Below are 17,586 nucleotides of genomic sequence, written 5' to 3' on the forward strand. Positions count from 1 at the left end.
GAAGTGCTTCCTCAAGTAAACCCAGTAAAACCAAACATCTTGGCTTGGAAAGTAAATAGGAAAAGGTGTGTGTGCAGGGGGGAGTAATTTATATTTTCAGTGTATTTTCCGAGTGACACTGCAAAACCTGTCGAGATTTGCCAGTGAATGTAAGGGAAGGTTAATTCCTGTTAACCAAGAACCAGAACAAATTGTCTCAAGCTAAGATGAAGATATTTGTCACGCTGAGCTGTTCTGATGCTTCAGATTTACACAGTTAACATCACTCCCCTTCTCTGTTAAAATGTCTCACTTAAGGCAATATGTATTTTTTCTGAAGAATTGACTCCAGTGCCTGGTCCTGGCTGCCTTGGGGTGAGCTGCCATTGTGCAGAAGTGCCTTCTTCACAGCTGAGCACCAAATATTGCTGGAAGCCCCAAATCATACTGTTACCTGCACCAAAACTGGATGCTGAGCAGCCTCTGGGAATTAGGGCATGACTCCTCTTGGATTTAGGGCTACTCACAAAAGACAGACCTCTTGGAGGATGAAGTGAGTGTCTGTTAAATGAAGATTTAAATTATAGATGCTCCACAGGAACATAGAGTATTTATTAGTTTCTTTATGCACGTGCTGGAGTGGATTTGAGGCGGTTTAGATTTGGAGTGGATTTGAGATTTATTTTGTTGAAGCAAAGTTGGGTCATTTACCTGGTGAAGGAGTTAAAAATAACTCATAGGCTCAACTGGTGGCTTTGGAGGTTAATGAAAGATGTGACTTTGGAGATCTTATTGCAGCCTTTCAGTACTTAAAGAAATGTTATAGGAATGACAGAGACTTTTGCAAAGTGTATGGGAGTGACAGGACACAGAGGAATGGCTTCACAATGACAGAGGGCAGGGTTAGATGGGATATTGGGAAGGAATTCTTCCCTGTGAGGATGCTGAGGCCCTAGCACAGGTTGCCCAGAGAAGCTGTTGCTGCCCCTGGAAGTGTCCACGGCCAGGCTGGACGGGGCTTGGAGCAACCTGGGATGAGGAAGGTGTCCCTGCCCATAGCAAGGGGTGGAATGAGATGGACTTTAAGGTCGCTTCCAACCCAAACCATTCTGTAGTTCCATGATTCACATAGAACCAGCCCGTTTTACAATTGTAAAGCTCCACCTGACCTAAGCAGGGTTTATCCCAGGGGCAGGGTGCAAGTTAGACCATCCCTAATCCCTCTTATTTAAAGGAAGCACGACTGGCCTTCCCAGGGACAGTGGGACATGGCTTGGCTCCAGGCACCGTCAAGTGATTGCCCCCAAGTGTAAAACAGTGCCAGCGCTTCCAAATGAGCTAAAATACAGTCAGCAGCATGGCAGGGTGTGCTGTGCCAGCCTGAGCAGCCAGATTCCTTGCGCTGGGCAGGCAGCTCATGGAAAAACTGAGCTCAGCCGCTGGGTGGAGGCTTCGCTGGGCTCCTGACCGGGAAGGAGGGCGCAGGCTGAGTTGCTAAGGAGCAACCTGTTTGGCTGGCCCTGGAGAATCCCGTGCCAGGAAGAGCTGACTCCCCGAGTGCTCTGCTGTCGCTGCTGAGGAATGGCAGCAATGGGTAAAGTGAGCTCTTGAGGCTTCGCAGCTCTCCCGGCCCCGGGCGTTTCTCCCTGGCCTTTGGGAGGGCATGGGTGAGCGAGCTTCAGCTGAAGTCGAGGGGAATCGAGAGATGCTTTGGGTGAGAAATCCGGTGGAATCAACAGGTGGCATTAACCTCCGTGGAGCCACGATATCTGCTCTGACCCTGTCTCCAATTGTTTTGGGGTATCGATCCGTTTAGTGCCACTTAAAGCCACTTGTGCCCTCTAATCCTTCTGTGCCTTCGGCGCATCCACCTCATCACCTTTTGAAATGCCGGGTATCCATTTTTTGGCCAGCCACTACTCCCGATTGCTCTTCTGCTATGCTGTCAGACTTCAATCACACATTTTGGGGTTTTGCATTTTTTTTCCCCCCTTATTCCATTTCTGAAAGAATAAAACCAGCACCAGCGTGGGTGCCTCATTTTAAGCTCGGCTCCGCACATCGCAACCCGCAGCCCCGATATAATTAGCACCGTAATTAGCAGCGGTGGGGCGGTTTGTTTGTGCCATGCAAAGGCCGCCCGGCGCGAACAGGAATATACATTTAGAATATACATGGATGTGCAGCCCGGAGGGAGGGAGGGCGCCCAGCTCTTGGGATGCTCTGGTTTTCCTCCTCGGGGACACAAAGGAGGCGGGCAGGCGCTTTCCCTGGGGGTTCCGGAGCGATGCCCGGCAGGTGTGTGTGTGTATAAGAGAATGTGAGAGTGTGTGTGCGCTGCCCCGGCTCTTCCGAGCGCCGCTCCCCGCCCGCTCCCCGCTCCGCCCCCGGGCCGTGCCGTGCCGTGCCGGGCGGGCCCCGGCGGGGACAGACGGCGGCAGCGGGAGCCATGGACGCGGCTGCCGAGTGCCTCAGCCCGGCTGCCCAGCAGCAGGTAAGGCCGGGGGGCTGCGGGGGGCTCGGGCAGCGCCGCCGGGACAGCTCCGTGCGGTGCCCGGGAGCGGCCGGGACAGCTCCGTGCGGTGCCCGGAGGCGGCCGGCGCCCAGCCCCGGGGAATTGTCCCAGTCTCGCTTTGCACAGTCGCTGAGCAGAACGTGAGCTCTGAGCTGCTCCGGGAGCCTTCGTGCCAGCGGACCCTGGGGAATGAGTGCTGAGTAAATGTCGCAGCAGCCCCGTGGGACCGTCAGGTGGCCGCGGGCGGGTCGGGCATCCCTGGACAGGAGCTGTCAGACCGGCTCAGGATGGGCTGTCGGGGTATTAGAAGGGAATCCCTATGGTTACGTGTAGGTTAAGGTTCATCAGCCTGCTGCCTCTGAGTAGTGATTTGCATTTAAGAGAGAGAAAGGTGAGGGGTAAAGCAGGATGTGGACTGACCGAGCCCTGTGTGATTCACGGGTTCATTACCATATGAGTAAGTGGTGCAAAGTGTTGTATGTATTTATAACTCATATGCAAAAAAATGTCCGATAAATATGCTGCCTTAACCTCTTAAACACAGTCCCTCTTGTTTCCATGCTAATAGTCACCACTCACCTGGTGAGCTCCTGGGACTCCTGGGTTAGGTCACATGCCGCTGAAATGGAGACGGGGAAAAACATCGCCATGGGTTAGCGCTGGTTCTACCCGACAGCTATGCTGGTCAGCTGTGTTACAGGAATATTGCAAATTGGGTGTTGCATGTTCAAACAGACTTTAAATTATGTAGGAGGGCAAGGAACCTTATCAGGTTTTTGACTGATGGAGTGTGACTTGGCTAAACAGAATGAACAGTCCTATAATATTTAAGGAAGAGGATACAGAATACTGGAATGGGACAGCATCCATCAGGAAAAATTTTGTTGGCCCAAAAAATGACTGGCTGGCTGTGTCTTATGCATGTTGGCAAGAGGTTTAAATCAGCCTGAGAATAGTTATTGCAGCAATGCCCAGCAGTGGTTGCTCACAGGGAGCAGGTGTAATTTAGTCAGGCAGACTTGTGTTTTAAGGTTTCTCTGGCAGTGGGATCAGAGAGCTTTTCTGGGTATGGTTTGGTGCTGGCAAGCTAACACTTCAATCCTCCACGACAAATATGACACTGGCTTTGATTACTAGCCTTAGAAGCAGGTAATTTGGAGTGCACTGGAATTGAGGGGTGCTTTGTATAGCTGGAAAACTCTTACACATGTAACTATGTGGCAAGTCAACATGGTCATTTGTCACCGCTCAGAAAAGCAGCGTAACTTCCTGCCTTTGTTGGCTGTGTCTTGGGGCTGCCGGGCGAACAATGAAGCCCTGGCTGTTTCAGGAGGGAAAGGCTCTGAGAATGCACACCTTCAGGATGTGTGTGTATGTGTGTGTGTGTCACTGGCCTCTACCTCAGCAGCTCACCTCGATAATTCTCTCATCGTGCCACGGTGACGGCGCAGCTTCCCCAGCGCGCGCGCGGGGCCAGGAAGCCGCGGCTTCCGTCACCATTGTGCTCCATGCCCTGCCACGGGCACAGCCAGGCCTGGTCCCCACCAGTGGGGTTTGAAGGGGGGCTCTGTGGGGTAGGGGTCTCTCCACAGCAGCTGCACATCCCGTGCTCCCACTTATCCCAACTTCTGCAGGCAGCAGAAGATGCTTCTCACCCTTTCCAGCTGACACCCAACACCTGCTTTGGTGTTTTTTTCACATGTAGTTCTGCTCCTGTTACAACCTGCTCAGTTCTTCCCTCTTCAGATCTAAACATACTGAACTCCTTAAGCCAGGGTAGAGATTTGCTGCTGCACAGGGCTGGGGTTTTATTTTCAGGCTGAGTGACCCTAAAGCTGGAGTGTCAAGTGCTGAGCAAGTAGCCCTGCAAAAAAGCAAGGAGCGTTTTGGAGTTCAACAGTGCATTTCTTTCAGGGCTTGGTGACTGTAAATCATTCTGAGCAACTGCAATAAAAACCCAAGAATTCAGTGTGTGTATTTGTAGTATTTGAGCAAGTCCCATAAATTAGGGTGATGATTTTTCAGCTGGTGCCCAGTTCTGTGTTCATCTCAGCCATCTCCTCTCGTTTTGCCCACGGGGCCTTACAGAAGCCTCTGATGAGGTTTGGGTTTTTTTGGTGTGACATGCTCAGTAGGGCTGAAGCTGCCATTTCTCCTTGTCAGATGAGCAATATTTCATAAAAGGGAAGTTGCAAAAGCTTGGTAATGAGTGCAATTAGGCTTCGTATTTTTATTCTTCTGTTTTTGACAGTGATCTGTCACTTTTGATTGAGGCCTGTATTGCTTGCTGAGTCACTGATGAATTTTAGATGATTTTAAGAAGTCAAGGAGACTTCTTCTTCAGTCTTAGTGATTTCTAATTTCTTTTTTTTTAAATCTTTCATTCCTTGAATAGTTATTTATGCCTTAGGCAGCCTAAAGAACAGCTTTTAGTAAGCTGAATTTCAGAAGTATGTGAATTTTTTGGGTGGTTGTCTAATGTTCAGCAGTGTCTCTTGCAGGCTGCAGTGTCTGCTTCTGCTACTGCCCTTAGAGGTGACTTGACTCTGTCAAGTGCTTGGGCTGGACAAAGACCAAAGTCAGCCAGGCAAAGCCTGTTTTGATTTAGTCAGCACAGAGGGAGAAATGTAAAGTTAGCGTTGCTGCTTGCAGGCTGTGCAAGAAATCAAGGTATTTATAGCACGGAGCAGAGTCCAGGAGGTGCAGAGAGTGTGGTCTGACAAACCCCGATGCGTTCCGTCACGCCCGTGCTGCCGAGGAAGAGGCCCTCAATAAATAAATCTGACACTGCTCTGTGTGGGTCTGAAAGCCTGGCCTGTGTTTTTTATTCTTTCATCTCCTAAAGGTTCACAGCTTGAGCAGCTGGGGCTGTTCTGGGTGTCCTTGCCCTGTGCTGTGCTGGGGGGCACCCACTGTACCCGAGCTGGGCTTTGGCACAGGAAAAATCTGTGTGCAACAGGCTCCCACCCTCACTGCAGGGTTTGTTAGGCTTGCTAGCAGCCTTTGGTTTGACTCTGATAACTCCTTACCCAGTGAGATGTGGGCTCCTCCCTGTCCTGATGGATTTACCTCCTCTGAGCTCGCAGGTGATACCAGCTTCATCACCAATGCCACCTACAGAGCATTAAACAACAATTCATTCCGAGTTAAGTAATTCCATCCACCAAAGCACGCTAGGAATGGGATTGTGAAGGCCACAGGTTGACCATTTGAGGGCTGGCCTGACTCTATAGCATGATGTATTTCTGTTGAGCTGGAGAGCACCCTCCAAGATTTGTGGGTAGCCTCACATACTGAAGCCTTTTTTTCCTCCTCTTTGCATATTTCCTGTCCCCCCCTTGTCTCATTTTGCTGTGGGCTCCAAAACCCTTTAGGGAAGGATGGCCTGTTTCTTACAAACCCTCCTTTGTCCAGCACAAATGAGCTGGTGTTTGGTCAGGAACCACGGTGAAAATAACTGTGTAATCATCTAAATGGCACCCAGACATCCTTGAGAACGTGCTTGAAAATATTCCTTACTGCCTGATGCAGCCCTTAAGGGACAGCAGCCTTCTGATAGAGAAGTTTGGGTTACAAAGGAGCCAAGAGCATGATTTGGTGGGGATTTGTTCCTTTACTCCATGAGGATGGTCAGGCAGGGGAACAGGAGCCTGGAGAGGCTGCAGAGCCACCAAACTCTGAGGTTTTCAGGAGCCGTCTGGTCCAAGCCCTGAGCAGTGTGGTCTGAATGTGATGCTGACCCTGCTTTGAGCTGGTGAGTGGATGAGACCTCCTGAGGCCCCTTCCAGCCCAAACAATTCTGTAATTATTTGTTTCAATTAGTTGCTTTAAAATATGAATGTTCAGAATGAAATACAACTTCATGACTTCTTACAAACGTACCAGTCTGTGATAACCACAGGTTTTCAGCTTAAAGTTCAAGAACACAGGATACTGTTTCTGTTGTTTTTTATTCAAAGATACTTAAGGCTGATGTGGTCATGCAAAGCAAAAGTTCATAAATAAACAATATGCTTGTTCCAAGATGTAAGCCATTGTTAGTCAAAGCTGCTGAGTGAAAATGTGTGTTTTTTATTCTTACAAGGTTTGCAGGTTGGCTTTAAATGGGCAGCTGGAGGGCTGCAAAGATGAAATAGAATAAGGTAGAGATGCACCATGGATTGGCACTAAAAGCAGAATTATGTCCTAAGAAATGACACACAAAATATGTGGTTTTGCACAAGGTAAAATTCATTTAACTTCCTGCAGTTGGTATCTGTAATTTAGAAACTGGCAAGCCTCATTCATTCTCAGGAAGGCCTGAAAAAACCTGGCCAAATTAATAATTTTTTTCCTATTTCTCAAGTTCCTTCACTTCATATTGTATTGTGCTTGCTTCTGGGAGAATATATAATTCTTCAACATAGCTAGCAAGTGTGTAAATCCTTTGGCTCTTATCATGCAAGGAAAGCAAGGGGAAATATGTATCATTTGAATTATACCTGAATTTTCCATATAGGCACCTGGTTCTGATGTGAAAGCTCAGCTGGTTATTGAAATTCATGAGGATGACAGCTACGATCATGTTAACATCCAAATAATCTTGTTTCTGCCTTTGGAAGTTGGGGATACACAGTCTGTACTGTTTGGTGTATTTTATTTGTGGAGACTTTAGGGCCCTTTGTTTTCCATAGGAAAAAACAGTTTGTGCTGTTGTTATTCCTCACCTCTGTCAGGTGGGGTTTGCCAGTGTTTATTTACATAAACAGAAGTGTTTATTTTTAAATAAACAGGAGGGATCACATGAAGTCAATACCAGGCTTGTTTCCAGAGCTGTGATTTCAGCACACATTTCAGGGCATGTTTGGATACTGGGTGTCATCAGCAATTCCAAACACTGCAGGTGGGTCAGGGCACTGCCTGCCAAGGATTCCACCCAGGCTTTGCCCAGCAGCAGCAGGGCTGGGGCTTTATTTTCATGGACAGACTGCTTCAGGTTGGGAGGTGGTGTTGAAAACACGTTTGGGGATTCATGTCTGCACCCAGAGCCTGCTGTCACCTGGCTCTGTAAGTAACAGGTTATGGCAGGGGATGGTTTTGGGTGCAGGTGTGAAGAATCTGCTCCTGCTATGAGTTTCTGTCCGTGGAGAGCCACTTACCTTGAAATTCAGGCAAAGAACTCATGGAGAGCAGCTCTGTGCAAAACCAGCTCTTTACTCTTTCTACCTTGGGCTTTTAAAAAATTCTCTGAGAAGGCTTGTTTCCTTTTTAGAAGTAATTTTTTACTGGGACCTCTGGAGTCCCCCAGTCCAATCCCCTGGGTCACCTAGAGCAGGTGACACAGAAACATGTCCAGGTGGCTTTGGGGTGCCCACCCTCAGTGAACAGAAATTCTCCCTCGTGCTGAGGTGGAACTTCTTGTGGTTCAGTTTATGGCCATTGCTCCTCATCCTGCCACTGGGCACCACTAGGAAGAGTCTGGCACCACCTTCTTGGTGGACTTTGGGATGTTTGTATGGATTTGTATAGATTGATGAGATCCCCTCTTGGTCCTCTCCAGTCTGAGGTTTTAGGATTTGAATCATCCTGGTCCTCCCATGCATCAGCTTGTGCTTGATTTTCATCAGCCCTTTTCTGTTAACTGCAGGTTTCAACCATCCTGCTCCCTTTTTTGGCTTTTTTTTTTTTTCCCCATGTTTTGTTTGTGTTTTTGGAGGCTGTGACACTTTTCCCTGGGTTTGAGTGGTGACTGCACTTACAGAAGGGAAAAGAAATTACACTTTCTGTTTTTTGGTGGTTTTCCTTCTGTTTAGAAGCACTACTGAAAACACTGGTGTTTTGATTTCTCTGTGTGCTTGACCCTGATGTTATGGCAGATTTTCCTGTCAGTTTGGATGCTGTAGTTACAGTGAAAGGTTTCAGAAGAGAGGAGTTGGGTGCAACATCAGGGTGGCTATGAGTTGTGCCTTTGGCTCCCTTCTGAGCTATTCTGAGCTGCTCACGGTTTTGCTGTACCAAACCTGAACTAATTTTACTTTTTCTTGTATCAGACTTACTGGCTTTGCCTGGGATTTAAAGCAGAATATTAAAAATGTTACTCTCTATGATGTTCCATCACTTCCACCTGGGCTGAAGTGAGGAAGCACCATAGGTGTCTCAAGAGGTCTGTTCTTGGCAGAATTCCACTCCAGCGAGGTTTGGACTGGAATATGGAATTTTGGAGATTTATAATGGAGCTAGTGCATTTTCTCTCCATAATTTCAGCCTTAGCTGTGCATACTGAACTCCAGTGTTTACCCAAATCCTGTGCCCCAGGTACGTGTGCACAGTGTCAGTGGTTAGGAAAAATGGCACATAATGTGTTTGGTGTTGGTCAAATTAATTCGTCAATAAAAAAAAAATTCCACGCTGCAGGGGAGGGAAAAAAACCCAACAAAACAACCCAAAATAAAACGAGCAATAAACAAATCAACCTGCTTCCTCTCAGCCACACAAATAATAATTAAAGATCTCTTTTAAACACAAGTGTGCTCAGGGAGGGTAGTGCCTGCACGGGGGTGTTACGATAACAAGTTAGGGAAGGCAGGGCCATTACCTGCAGTAGGGAATTAACTCCTACAGATGTGTTTACAGCCTTGCCCAGTCAAACCTCCCCACTGCCTGCCCTGCTTCCAGAGCGTGCTCCCCGTTGGGTTGGCCAGCTTTGATCTCATCCCATGCCTGTGTTCCCCTTGCCAGGCTGAAGCCAGACTCGCGGCGAAGCGAGCGGCGCGGGCGGAGGCGCGGGAGATCCGCATGAAGGAGCTGGAGAGGCAGCAGAAGGAGGTAAGGCCGGGGCTTCGGGGGGTGCCTGGGTTGTTTCCAGGGAGGAGGATGTTCAGAGATCCTGGAATAGAGGGCTCGTCTGTGTTTTGTTGAAATAGTCTGCGTGGAGCTAATGTTGATCGTAGAAAACCCTGGGAAAAACGCAAGGATTTTATCTCGGTGAAGCCGGCGTGGTTATTCACAGAAAATCCTGGTGGTTAGTAATTCCTGTTTAATGTTAAACTTGGAAGTATGCAGCTTCCTTCTGTGCCTGTCGGAGGTGGTGGATTCTTATCACTTCGTTAGAAATCCAATGAATATGGAAGATTCCTGGCTCTTTGTGTAACTCCAGTGGGAAGCTGTTCTGCTTCCTGCTGTGAAGCTGCTGCCCTCCCCAGGTTTGGAAAAAGGATGGGCTGATCTTGGCAGGGGCAAGGGTAGAAACTGCACTTGGCAAAGCATTGCCTACCTGGTGAACTGAACCAGGAGCTCTCAAAAGTTGTGCTTGGTGATGTGCATTCAGTGAAGCAGCAGAGTGGCTGCAACAGCCACTCTGGTTGAGGTTAGAGGGACAACAGTAATCACAATTTATTTTTTCAGTAGATTTTTGAAGGAGAATGAAGAAGAAGGGAGTCTGGGGGCAAGGTCTGGGAATACTTAGTAGGAATAAACGTGGGGCAGGAAAAAAGGGAAATGGCTTCACACTGACAGAAGGCAGAGCTGGAGTGGATATTAGGAAAAACATCTTTCCTGTAAGAGTGGTGAGGCCCTGGCACAGGTGCCCATGGAAGCCCGGGATCCCTGGAAGTGTCCAAGGCCAGGCTGGATGGGGCTTGGAGCACCCTGGGATAGTGGAAGGTGTCCCTGCCCATGGCAGGGGGTGGAACTTGATGATCTTAAGGTCCCTTCCAACCCAAGCCATTCTGTAATTGAGTGGTTCTGCATTTGCTTTGGGGTGCAGAGCAGGATCTGGTTGAGCTGTGGAGCAGTGACTGAGGAGCGAGAGCAGGATGTGGCTCAGGATGTGACAGCAGTGCCGGCGCAGGCTGCAGCAGCCAGCCCACAGAGGAGCTCCTGGGCAGGCTGCCCACGCTCTGCTCCTGGTGAGGCAGGTCTGGATGTGTCTCAGCTCCCTTGCTGCAAACACAAAGCTTGGGGAAGGTGGGAGCCTTCTGCTGCTGTCTGAGGGATGTTTCTTGCAGCCTGGCCCTGCCTGGGAGGTGCTGTCACTGCTGTGCCAGCAGTCAGGGCTGGGGGATTTGGGAGCAGCCGTGGGACGGCTGTGCTAAACAGGCACCACGTGTTTTGTTTGGGTAGCAAAGTAAATAGGGGTGTCCTGGCAGTGACACCATCTAATTTACAGGTGACTTAATGAAGCTGATGACCCCTTTGCAGATTAAAAGCTGATGCTGCAAAGGGTGTCTTGGTAAACTGAAATTTAGGCGTGAAAACTAAAGCTCCTGCAATTAAGGGCTTGTCATCTGAAAACCTGTGAAAGCTTTGGGTAGATAGAAATTGGGCAGGGCAGCATGTCCCTGTGAAATACCACAGTCATTGAAAGCTCAGCCAGATACGCATCACAATCTGCTTTGTAACTCACTGGCATAAATGGCACATTTATTTAATGTTTTGCATGCTTGGATATTCTGTAACTTTTTGAAATAGTTTAATCTTAGCCCCCAGATGCCAGGTAGAGATGTTAAGGAGAGCTGTAGGAAGTTTTTCATTGCCACAAGTGTCTTGCAGGTACAATAAAACAAAAATACAGAAAATCCCAAGCAGTGATCAACACAAGATATTTGGCACCTACCCCTTCCTTGGAGGGGACCCTGCTGTGACACTGGGATCTGTACACCTGGTTCTCTGCCATCTTCATTTCCCTTTGCAAACTTTTCAGAAACATAAAGAGCGCTTTTGCACTGCTGCCATGTTAAATAACCAGGAGTTAAAGCACTTGCTTTACTACTTCAGAAGGCTTTTTAGAGCCCTAAGTCCCTTCTTGGAGTTAAAAAGCAATAAATGAATTTATTGCGTGTGCGTGTAGTCTTTCATGCTTTAAGCCGTGTGCATGCCCTGGCAGGCTTCTTGTGGAGCATGGATTACTTGGAAATATATTTACACTGCTGCTCTGAGTTAAAAGTTTCCAGGTGCTACCATTACAGGCTATAACTATGGCAGTGAAAGAGAGTGTTTTAATGATTGGGGTTTGGAAATTGGCTCCTCTCCTGCCCACCACCTCATATTTATGACATTTCTCAATCTTGCACTTCACTTCTCTCATTTTAAAGTAATTGGGTGACTTTTGCATGAAGAGTTTTGCACACAGGATTGAGAAATGGTGCAGCAGGTATAGCTGGGCCTCTGGCAGGGAGCTCTCAGTTGCAGGGGGAGATGTGGGAAAGTTCCTGTGGGAGACTGCTCTGCGGTGGGGCAGGATTGCAGGTGTGCTCCAGAGGCAGCATCATCTCCTCACCTGGCACCTCCTCGTGCCAGGCAGCACAAAGGAGGATAACTGTGCCAGTGGTTTGGCTGCTTTGGTTTGGTTTCTTTGTTGTTTTGTTTTTTTTCTCCAGGGAAGGGAAGCTAAAGAGGAGAAGGTGAGCACAAGTTTCATAGGGAAGTATAAGCTGGGTACATGAAAAGTGTTTTCTGAAGCTGAAGCAAAAAGTGAGCGCAAGAACTGTGACCTGATCACAGAATCCCAGAATGTGTTGAGTTGAAAGGACCTTAAACTTAACTTGTTCCACCCCCTGCCATGGGCAGGGACACCTCCACTAGCCCGGGCTGCTCTGTCCAACCAGATCTTGGACACTTCCAGGGATCCAGGGGCAGCCACAGCTTCTCTGGGCACCCTGCCCACCCTCCCAGGGAACAATTCCTTCCCAAAATCCAGTGTCAGCAGTGGGAAGCCATTCCCCCTTGTGCTGTCACTCCAGTCCCTTTGTGTTGCACCATCTTTCCTGTTGGATGGGGCTCCTGTTGGAACATTCCCAATTCTCCCAGCCTTTTCCCACAGCAGAGCTGCCCAATCCCTCTGATCATCCTGGTGCCTCCTCTGGACTCTCTCCAGCAGCTCTGCAGGTGAGGTCTCACCTGAGCAGGGCAGAGGGGCAGAATTCCCTCTTTCCTGCTGCCCACACTGTGGGATCAGCCCAGGACATGGGGAGTCCCTCTGAAGATAAGGGTGTTGATCACTCCTGAATCACAGAGATGTGAATCAATTCCTCTGTTTATTAGAGAATGTGTTCTTGGTGATGAGGCTTTAGGAAAGGCACAGGTCTGACGAGTGTTACAGCTTGAATGCTTCTGGCTTCTCATTCAGAGCTGCTTTGTTGTTGTTACCCACCAAAGATGTAAATAATTAATCTGGAAGTCTGGTTAAATTCTCTGGTTTGCTTGCACACATCAGTGAGTGCAGGGCAGCTCTCATTGCCAGGGCCTGTTCTGAGCTGGAAGGACAATTAGGATATTTGGTATTTCCTCCCTTCCCTGGTTTCCCAGCACTGGTGGGACTCAGAGCAGTGGTGGGTCCTAGTTTACCATACATGCTGCCATGCTTTTGAAACACTTGGTTTCCAGCTGCAGAGTCTGAGACCAGTCCCTTTGATTTGTACTGTTGAGATGTGCCTGGTCCTGAGACAAATTCCTGTGTGCATTCAGGTATTTATTGTTAATTCATGCAGAACAGCAAGCCAGCAGTGGGCAGCCCCGTTTTTCTGAGTAACAATTTGTTAAAGGTAAAATTGGAGGAAGAATATTTTTTTTCCTGTGTATTTATTTTTTCCTCTCAGAAGCTTGACCTGAGATGTATTAAACCCTTTTTTTCCCAAGCAATATTTAACAGTAACAGTTTTTGAAAGCTGCAGCAGTAGAGCTAATTGCAGAGAATGCTTTCTGTAGCAGTGCTTTCTGTGTGTTCTGCTGGCAAGGCTTTAAATGTCTCTTCAAGGGCTGACACTTGGAGACCACAGTGTAAGCTGATATTAGTGCCTGAAGTGAAAAGAGACTGATCTCCTCCCACTCCTTAATCGGTGGGATAAGGTTCTTCCCTGCCAGTTCACACAGCAGATGAGCCTGTACTTCTGGTTCAAGGCAAGTGCACTGTGCTGCTCTCCTGCCTTCGTCTGCAGCACTTGCTTTAAGGGCACAGCATGAAACTTGCCTTGGCTGCTTTGTGAATTCCTTCCTTGCCTCACTTGCACATATTTTTCCCCCTTTGGATTCATATTTCTTTGGAATAAAATAACACTACCGATGCTTTCTAGTAAAAAAAAAGAAAGGGAAAAGCAGATTCTTGTGGCTTGAATGGGGAGGGGTGAGACTGGCTATGGAACTTGTTGCTTACATAAGCAGGGAGGAAATGGAGGAGGTTTGTGGTGGTTCATCTGTGTCTTCTACACTCACTGTGAAGATGCCCAGGAAAATTTGAAGAGGGATGATGTGGATGATGTTTTTAGCAGACTCTTCTTCTGCCACCATGGCTTTTTCTGTCCAGTTTTAAACATACTTCTATGAAAAATTTTATTTTTGTGTGCAGCCTCATTTGATGAGGAAATCAGGAAAGCTGTCTGCTGTTAATACTGTGGATGAAACACATTTGGGTGTTTTGGTCATACCCTAATACAGAAAACTGTGTACCCTAATAGAGGAAACTGCTCTTGAAAGCATTTGACTGCTTAGATGTGTATGGACTCTTTTTGGGGGGGGACACATCTGCAACAGAGGTGATTGTTTAAAAGTATATGTTTTCTCTTTTCTAAAGAGGACAATGTCATCACAGAATCCTAAAATGACTTTTAAGGGTTGGAACAACCCTTAAAAACCCCCTGATTCCAACCGCCCTGCCATGGACAGGGACACCTTTCCCTCATGCACTGCTGAGGGATCAGTCACTTCGGAGCAGAGCTGTAATGCCTGTTGGCTAATGGGCTCCTCCAGAAGTCCAGGTTTTATAAAAAGCTGGAATAGTTAAATGAGGAATTTGGCTTTATCCCTAAAGCCTCTCCACCTCCCTCCACAGTGCCTGGCCTGAACAAGCACCCTGTTGTTATCTTGTCCATTGGCAGTTTGGGTCCTTGTGTGCCTTGCTTTGGACTCAGCAGGGAATGAATCCCTGCTGTGCCAGGCCTGGAGCACTGGGTTTGAAAAATAAGGATTCCATGGAGCTGCCTTGAGGAGTGGGTGAAAGAAACCAGAATGGAAAAGTTAAAGCTTTGAGGTTAATCAGCTGTGTGGTAATTGCCAGGTTTGAACCTGTGGTGTTTGGCTCCTGTGTGTGGATGAAAGGCACTCTGAGTGTGCCATGGAGAAGCCAGAAATTGGAATTGTGTGCAGCCTTGTGGGAGGGCCCAGTTCATTTTCCTCTCCATGGCTTTCTTAGGGAAGTGGGGTGGTTATTGTGTGGTGGGAATGCTGGTTTTAAAATGGGTCCTAATTTTCCCTCCTGTGCTTGCTGGAATGGGAATTAAAGCTGCTGAGGCATTAATCTGGGTTTGTGCATTGTCCTTCCTGAAGGGGAACCTGATCAGGAGGGCAGGGATTGAGAGGCATAAGCTTTGCTTCCCAGCACTGGCATCCAGGTTCCCATGGGGTATCCCTGAGAGCAGTGAATGCCAAGGATCCTCCAAATTCCCCAAAATCTGGATTGTGCAGCCAGGTGGTTTTGAACAAGAAGGGTTTTTTGGGGTAACCAGAAACATTTCTGGTTTCAGGAAAGATGTGAGGAAAAAAAACCTATTTTCTGTTTTCATGTGGATTCACAAAGCTCATCAGTCAAGAGCAGTTCTCCAAGAGCACAAAATTCAGGTGCAGGTAGAGTGGCTGTAAAGGTTTTGTGTCTTATCAAAGTGCTCCAAGACTATGGAACAACACTGTCAGCAGGGCATTTATTAAAGCCTGAAAATGGTGTCAGGCTCCACAGAAACATTAAAAATTGACAGAGCAACCTGCAGGGGTGCTTTAATGCCAACAATATCTATGCAAGGAATTTCCCAGGAATTTTCACACACTGGCACTGTGCTGTGCACAGGTGAGAGGTGTGTGGGGTTGTTGCTTTTGTAACTGTGGTTCATCCCTCAAGGACAAATTCTATCCTCCAAAGAGGAACAGTTGATCTGTAGTTAATGCTGTTTGCTTTTATTGTGCTGGTAGATACGCGACTCGTCCCGGGTGAATATTTGGGCATCCATTCCTGTTGTGGAGGGAAGGCTGGAAAAGTGAGAGGTCCTGGCTCACAGCTGGGCTGGGCTCTGGCCTGGTGCAAAGCCTGGGGATAAAATGTCCCATGTGCACCCCAGGGCCTGGTGGGAATGGGAGCAGGAATGCTGTGCTCTAGCCAGTCACATGGAGGAGGCCCACGATGCAAACGCTGCTTTTGTCCTGCCTGAATCCACAGGGCTTCACTGTGCTCTTCTGTGTGTTGATGTTCTGCTGTATTTTCTCTATAAACGCTGTTTTTTTCCCTCCAGAAGGAGCTGTGGAGCATTGCTATGTATCCATCATTCATGCTAGCTTTGTTCCTTGTTTCTTTCCTCTCCCTTTCCCCTTTCCCCCCAGATCTATCAGGTGCAGAAGGTAGGGCTTGCTCGCTTTCCTTCTTGTTTGCATGCCTTCTTCTTCCCACCCTGTGAGTCTTGCTGCAGTTTCACAACCACACAGCCATTTAGGTGGCAAAAGACCTCCAAGATCCTCGAGTCCAACCTTGGAAATCCTCTGAAGAGTGGGAGATGCCCAGCAGGCTGCAAATTTCCATGTAATTCTGCCCTCCCCTCCCATAATCGTGGGGTGGACAGTCAAGGGCAGTGGGGGAAGGTGACCCATGTAAGGTGTGTCTGGTCAGGCACTTAATGTGATTTTTTCCTACAGCCTGTTTGGCAAAGGATAAGCAGTCACAGAGAAGTGACTTGGCAAAGCAGGGTCACAGGAGGGCACAGTGGCTCCCTGTGTCACCTCTGTTCATGTGCTGAAGGCCAAGAAAATCACTGGAGTGTTTCAGGCTGGGCAAGCATTTAACAGGTGCCAGCAGGAAGAATGACTTGCAGATGACTTTATTTGCACAAAGTCACTGAAGGAAATCAGGGATGCTGTGTTTGAATTCATAATCCTTGGGTAAATAAACTGTATGGCCTTCAACCCACACATTAAATGTGATTTTATATTGTTTAATCCTCTCTCATCTCAGTTTAAAGTCATGACCTCTTCCCTCTTCCCAGTTTCCTTTCCATGATGATGGCAAAGAGGATGATAAGAGTAGCTCTAACTGAGGTCATTTGCCATGTAGAAACAGATTTTGGGGTTTGTGTTGTGATGTCTGGCTGTTATTTCAGCCAGACATCTGAAAAGAACTGAATATAACAGCCTGGTTTTCAGCATGTGAGCTGAGTGGCACCTAGAAACAGAAATAACTCCCAAGAATTTTTACAGGGAGGGAGAAAGCACATTTTTCTTCAAGCCTGCCATTTTCTACCTTATTGAATCTTTCTCTTTTTTTTTTTTTTTTTTTTTTCCCTGAGTGTTTTTATTGCTTGCTGAGTGCTGAATGTCTCCCTAAACCACAGTGTGCTTGGTTCTGTTCTGGCACTCCGGCTGCCCTAACTGCATGTTTCAAAGCCTGACCCAGCCCTGCATGTGCTTCTTGGGAGTGCTGTTCTCCTCTTTGGAGTGTGTATGTATATGAAGAGAGCTGCTCAAATCATGTGCTCTGCTATTTAATCCTGACCCCATCAATTTGGCAACAAGTCCCTCTCACTCCTGGTTTTATTTCTGGAGCTGACTGCGCGCTGAGTGACTCAGTGTCTGCCCATGGATCGACAGGCTCCTTATTAATCTTCTTTATGGGAATTAATTTAACCTCCTGGTGCAGAAGCAGCCCCCTGGGAGCCCAGGAGGTTGTTTACTGTTGGTGTCCTGACATGGATGAGGAGATAAGTGGGTTATCCTCCCAACATCCCATGGTGAGTTTGTGAGTCCGGCAGTTTCGCTGGCGCTCAGTGAGCGAATCGCATCTGGAGTTCTCTCTCAATGGTATTGACATCGTTAATTATTGAATTGTAATATCACTTTTCAAGGTGGAAGGGAACCTGAGTCCAGCAAGGGCCTCTAAGTGAAACCTGAATGAATGGAAAAGCAGCATTTCCTCCTTCAGCCCATTGGAATCAGACCCCTGGGGGCAGAACAGATGAGTTGGTGTAGAGGGAGAGCTGAGAAAAGTGGCTGTGAGGGGTCAAAATACTTGAGAGCTTAAAAGCCGCCAGTTCAGTCCAGTATGACACGTGCTCTTTAAAATATTATAAATTAGAATAGTCTCTGGG

The 17,586-nt window shown here is 47.8% G+C and overlaps 1 protein-coding gene across 10 annotated transcripts in view; it reads left to right on the top strand.

Moving 5' to 3' along the window:
- LRRFIP1 (LRR binding FLII interacting protein 1) overlaps positions 1-17,586 on the top strand; it is a 109,610-nt gene that overhangs the window by 38,311 nt on the left and 53,713 nt on the right. For 8 of the 10 annotated variants that reach the window (XM_058028546.1, XM_058028548.1, XM_058028551.1 and 5 more), the window contains exons 2-3: positions 9,212-9,298; positions 15,833-15,850. In XM_058028546.1, coding sequence (XP_057884529.1) covers positions 9,212-9,298; positions 15,833-15,850 — 105 coding nt within the window. Of the gene's footprint in view, positions 1-2,425; positions 2,474-9,211; positions 9,299-15,832; positions 15,851-17,586 lie in introns of those variants that run through there. The other 2 variants (XM_058028550.1, XM_058028556.1) reach the window with 2 other exon arrangements.

The sequence above is a fragment of the Melospiza georgiana genome, chromosome 7 (assembly GCF_028018845.1).
Source record: "Melospiza georgiana isolate bMelGeo1 chromosome 7, bMelGeo1.pri, whole genome shotgun sequence".
NCBI classification, from domain to species: Eukaryota; Metazoa; Chordata; class Aves; order Passeriformes; family Passerellidae; genus Melospiza; species Melospiza georgiana.